We start from the raw sequence: 5,887 nt of genomic DNA, 5'->3' as shown, positions 1-5,887 counted from the left end.
TTTGGCCGCTTAACGAGTTTTGCTTTTATAGGTTAACTACTTTTTCTTTGTTCAAAATTTGAAGATAGATTTTACTATTTTTCATGTAACATATATACACTATTTTTTCCCCCTAACAGAGAACGTTTCTTTTACCTTGACAATTGTGTGGAACGGGTAAAATAACGAAGGATTAAAAAAATAGTAGGAGCTTATATATTTAGAAAAACCGATCACATATAGAATATACACTTCCTTTCAACAAAAGCTCCCATTTGTTTTTTTCCTTTTCCAATCTTCAATTCTTCATTTAATGAGTACTAAATTAAATATGGAATCCGATGACAATATAATAATTAAAATTTAACGACATAACCATTTTGTAAACTAAATTAGCTACAAACATTGATTTTACATCTTTTACTAAATAATTAAGGAAGAAAAAAAAAGGGCAATTCATTCAAGAGGGAAAAAAAAAAGAGACAATAATAAAATTAAAATCTCATCCTGGGTTTCCTACTATTGAATTCTCTGGTGATGCTTCTTTTTTTCTCTCTCTCTATTCTTTAGAACTTGTTTCCTTTTTGGTTTTGTTTCTCTTTCTCTGATGCTCTCCTCTACAAGCCTCAACCGAGCTTTTAGTTTTGATTTGAATGGATGCATGTCACATGTTGAATCTAATGCATGTTCCATCATCATGTTCCATTCACTCATAGCCCCATTAAGATGTAGTACACAAGTGTTATTGGCAATGCAATCAACATCCCAAAAATAACCCTGCATTCAATTTCAAGAAGCTCTATTGGTTAGCATAAAAAGAGTATAAATAAATAGGAAAATAATTTTTGTAAAATAATAAAATAAAATTCCCTTATATATTGAAAAAGAAAAAAAAAAGAGAAAGGGTTTATTTATTGTACTCACGCTGTGCTGAGAATATCAGGATGTACATTATATTCCTTTGCAAAGACAAATGGGACAATTCCTTGTGGTAGAGCTGCCTATAAAATTTTTGGAAATTAGATTCCAAACAAACCAAACATGTCATCAAACTCTTGTTTCAAATGTTTGTTGTTCTACAATCTTACTAACACTCAAGACATAAATTCTCATCAATGTTAAATAAATAATAACATTAAAGATCTTTTAATTTTATATTTGTTTTTGTCAGTCCACAGAGAGATAGGTAGAATTCCGATATTCATAAACTATATCATATTGTGTACTACTAGTACTAGTTAAATTTGAGCCAATGAAATAACATTTTTACTTTAGGTGGCAATAAAATAGCTTATCTTGGCAGAGGTAGACACATGTAATATTTTAATATGATTAATGCAGTAGAATTTCTTGGAGCCTATGAATCAATATTGTTATTGGTTGTGGTAGGAGGGGACAGAAGAGAGAGAAAGTAGAGAATTTCTAAATTTTCATAAATAATGTAAAAATGAATTTTTTTTAATTACTTATTTTTATTTACAGTAAATAATTTTAAAATAGAAATTAATAATAATAATAATAATAATAATAATCCAGAGAAACAAAGATACCTGCACAATGGCAACGTGTAAGAGAACACCTTTGAGTCCAACAGCAATGGAAGCAGCTGCCATGACAGCTGGACCTGTAAGGAATCTCACGGCCATGGCAAAAGCTGCTATGGAATTCCCACATGCTATGATCCTTGGTTGCAATGCCATGAACAGACCTGTGTTGTTGTGTATTTGTGTCATTCACCTCAAAAGCATATCAAACATAAACATATCCTAATCCAAAAGAAAACAGCCTTTGAAATTTAAATGAATAAATTATAGAATAAATGTCCTTTTCAATCTCAAAATATTTATTCAAAAAAATAAAGTGTTTTTTTTTTCAAAAATTTTTAATCACAAAGCAACTATTTAAGTAATGGATCTAAGTAATTGTTATTATTAATTTAAGTGGTCCCTAATACATTAGCATATCAGACTATCATTTACAAAGACCAATTAAATCAATTACTTGAATAATTATAGATTAATCGAAAAGTTTTGAATTATAAAGAGACATTTTATATTTCAAATAAATAGTTAAGCATCGAAAATGACATTTATTTTAAAAATGTATCATTTTTATGAAATGTAAAATTAATTTTAAGATAAGAATTAAATAAAGAATTTATGGGTAATCTCTACAACAAAGCATGCAAGTAAGTGTCACACTTTGTTGTGTTCTCTCTCCCACAGAAACACAAACATACCGAGTCAGTCAATCCTTTTGTGAAAGACCTTTCATCATCATGACCACCACCACCCCGCACAACACACAACACAGGCTTGTGCAAAAAGTGATCACAAAAGAATGAAAAAGGTTCATAAAGGAACCAACACATTATCATAACACTACACTCTCTTTCTTTTTCTTTTTTTGCTTTTTATTCTCTCTGCTTATCATGCACTGTTATTTCATTTTCCCTTTCTTGATTGCTTGCTTGCTTTCTCAAACACAGCATTTATTGATAATTATAAATAATCATCAATCTTTAGAAATCTTTATACTCTCTCCATTTTTAACCTTTTTTCAAGCTAATTAAGAAAATGTCAGAAGATGTTCAATTCTGTTTGCTAAATAAAATCTGTTTCTAATCTCTCTGAACACCTATCTAAAAATTAAAAGCAAAAATTAATTTTGCAAAATAAAAAGGAAGAGAAGAAAGAAGTATAACGTATAATACTGACCAAGACTAAACATGGCCATGCCAAGTCCAGCATCTGACAGAATAGAAATAGACTTTGCTATGATAGCAGGCATCTCAATATTCCACCTGCAAATTGAAGATTGAAGATTGAAGAATTAGCAAGAAAGAAAGAATCAGTTTTTAGTATTGTGATTGTAGAAACAAAATAATGTGGAAGAAGCTATGGTAGAGATTTTCCATGAACCTGAATGAAATTAGAGACCAAGTGAGGCCAAAAAGACTAGAGTATGTGTTGGGATTCCTAATAAGCTTCCTCCAAACCATGATCAAAATAAGCCTTGTCATCACGCTTGCTGGGGGCATTGTTTTCGCCTGTCCATCTACTCCAACCTTATCACCTTCAAGCTGGTTCATTTCCCTATCAATCCCTCTGTTCCCAAAACTGAATTCATCTTTGTCCAAATACTCCTCTTGATTCTCCCTGTGATGATTCTCCACTGCATCATCATAATCAAATAAAGTTATGGCGGAGCCTATTACAATTGAAAAATGAAGACATACGAAAGAACAAACCTTTTCCTGGGGATACAGTTAGCTTCACTTCTTTCTGATCATGGAGTCCATAATCATGGCCAGCACCACCAAACACATCAGAAACAGGTGAAGCACTTGAACTCCATACAAACATATGAAGATCCTCTTGCTTGTTATTTTGAGCTTGTCCATTAGGCCTCTTTGCATTTGCATTGGTATTCGCACTTGCAACAACGTTCTTGGACCCGCCACCTGAAGCGGTAGTTGGAGAGAACATGCCAGGGTTGGGTGCAGGGTAATGTCCTGTTCCACCGGTTGCCGTTCCGCTACCATGGTAATGAAACTTGGGTTTGGCACCATCTTCGTCGTAGTTGGAAGGCCTTGGAGTGGGTCCTCTAGAAGTGGCGGACATTCCGTAGACATCGTTGGCACCGAAGTTGGAGCTTCTTCCACCGGCCATCATGGAGTAGAAATCCGTGTGGTTGAAGCTTGATCCTCTGGGAGTGGGATTCCGTGAGGATTGCAGGGAGTAAATCTCGGCGTTGGTGAGGTTGGAAGGTCTCGGAGTTGTGGAGGACAGACCCTGAGACCTTCGTGAATAAATGTCTGACCTGGAGGCGTTTGATTTTCTGACGGTGACGTGGAGCTTTCCGTCTTCCTTGATCTCCGCCTCTGTCTCCAACGGCTGTCTTCCATCCAGTGACATCACGTCGGAGTCCACGTGGATGGAGACAATAGAGCCAGCGGTGTCAGGAAACTGCTCAGAAATAAGCATCCTAGCACCTCTAAACTCAAACATAAACAGCATCAACGTATACCTGTATAAAATCACTAGTATTAAAAATTAAGAATTAATTGCACATTGAAGAAGCTTACAAGTTCGTTACATGTATTACCAAATGATGCACTGAAGGACGACGATTTGGACCATGAGGCTGCCGGAGAAGTCACCGTACATGCCTTTAAGCAATGGGATGCCCATGACCAAGGTGTTAGGGAGGGTTGAGAGGGAGAAGAGTGTGATGGTCCATTCTAAGCAACCCTTCTTCGTGACGTTGCTCCAGATGGCCAGGACGACCAGGACGATGATCTTCTGGAGCGTGTCGGCGGCCAGGAATCGGAGGTTCATCTTGTAAGGGTTGTTGGAAGCGATGAAGTGGAAGGAGAGTAACGGAACGGCGAAGAGCGCCACGAATCGGTTGATACCGGAGCATTGGTCCGGGGAGAAGATCTTCCACCATTTGACTGAGCCGTAGGCCAAGATCATGGCCACGTAGAGCGGCACCATTGCCGTCATGACATGGTAGAAGTCTAGCAAGGTAATCATGGTCCCTTCTTTCTTTGTTACTACTATGAGAGATAAGTGTAAGGTGAAAGGAAGTGAAGAGAGAGAGATAAGGAATATATAGAAAGGTGTGGGGAGTTGGGGGTATCAAGTGGGGGTGGTGGTGGTGATGATGATGATGGTGATGGTGATGAAGAGCATGTGTTTTTGGGGGTTTGGGTTTCGAGAGTGGTATACAGCCGAAGAATACAGCAAATATTATTTGAGAGAGCTTTGAGGAGAGAGCTGCTGCAAGTGCAAGGCAAATAAAATGGGGTGAGTTAGGGGATATTTTTTTCGATTTTTAATTTTTCTTTTTTTTTTTTAATTTGTTGTTTTCCTTTTTGTTTTGGAGTGGGTTTATGTTTGGATTTGAGGATGGGGATATGGGGGGTGCTATTTGTAATTTGATAACTCTGTAATTAGAAGGAAAAATATTTATAAGGGGTTTGTGTTTGTGTGTGCCTCTCTTTTTTATTTTTTTATTTTTTTATTTTTTTATTTTTTTCTTTCTCTCTCTCTTGCCTTCTATGGGTCCTAAGATTGTCACAAAAAGCTTAGAAAAAGCATTTTGGGATGAGGTGGACATGTCTCCAAGTGCTTGTTTTTGTAGTGTTATAACATTTGTAAAGAGACTCTTTTCCTCTGTATCCAGATTTTTTGAGGTTTTTTTTTCTTCTAATATATTTCTTCCTTGACATTATGAAATTCAGGAGTATTAATCCTTATTAGTTGTTTTGGTTTAAGAATTAGTCATTATTTTATTAACGTGTATATTATTAAATAATTGTACTAAATACTAAAATTAATCATTAATATAAAATATATAGCTTCTTTCATTACTAAAACATTTAAAATTATAGGGAAACAAATTGTTAAATCACTTTTCATGGAATTTAGTAAGAATATTAGCATTGCGAGCCTTCATTCAAAGAATAAGGTAAATATCATAAACAAATAAAAAATGTATTTGTTTTGAAATAATTAAAATATAGAAATGGATATTGTCATTCACATGTATGGGTATTTTTATTGTATTTTTGTATGAATATATTTAAAAATGAATGTTATATTAAAATAAAAATTAATATTTATTCTCTTAAATTTATTCATTTTTCTATTCCTCCAACAAAGGAAATTAATGATAGAAATAATTTTTTTAATCTATATATTAAGTTACAAGATACTCATAACATGATATGAATAATAAAAATACAAAAAGTTTTCAAAAACTTAAACATTGGAAGAAATCATTATTGTTTGCAAGTTGAAGAAAAATTCTAATTAAGGCCGTAACTACAATAATATCTCTGTATACTCTAAGTTGCTTTAAGTTACCAAAATCGTTGACAGAATGAAATACAAAAAGTGAT

The 5,887-nt window shown here is 34.2% G+C and overlaps 1 protein-coding gene across 1 annotated transcript; it reads right to left on the bottom strand.

The window, feature by feature from the left end:
* Nucleotides 1-335: 335 nt before the first annotated feature.
* On the bottom strand, nt 336-4,793 carry LOC107490636 (auxin efflux carrier component 1). The gene is made up of 7 exons (XM_016111433.3): nt 4,087-4,793; nt 3,230-4,008; nt 2,901-3,153; nt 2,697-2,782; nt 1,530-1,687; nt 904-980; nt 336-756 (listed from the first exon to the last, which is right to left on the bottom strand). Exons 1-7 carry the CDS (start codon nt 4,515-4,517, stop codon nt 690-692), a joined length of 1,851 nt encoding a protein of 616 aa, XP_015966919.1. The 5' UTR covers nt 4,518-4,793; the 3' UTR covers nt 336-689.
* Between the last annotated feature and the right edge of the window lie 1,094 nt (nt 4,794-5,887).

The sequence above is a fragment of the Arachis duranensis genome, chromosome 5, assembly GCF_000817695.3.
Source record: "Arachis duranensis cultivar V14167 chromosome 5, aradu.V14167.gnm2.J7QH, whole genome shotgun sequence".
NCBI classification, from domain to species: domain Eukaryota; kingdom Viridiplantae; phylum Streptophyta; class Magnoliopsida; order Fabales; family Fabaceae; genus Arachis; species Arachis duranensis.
This window is presented reverse-complemented; position numbering and strand designations above follow the sequence as displayed.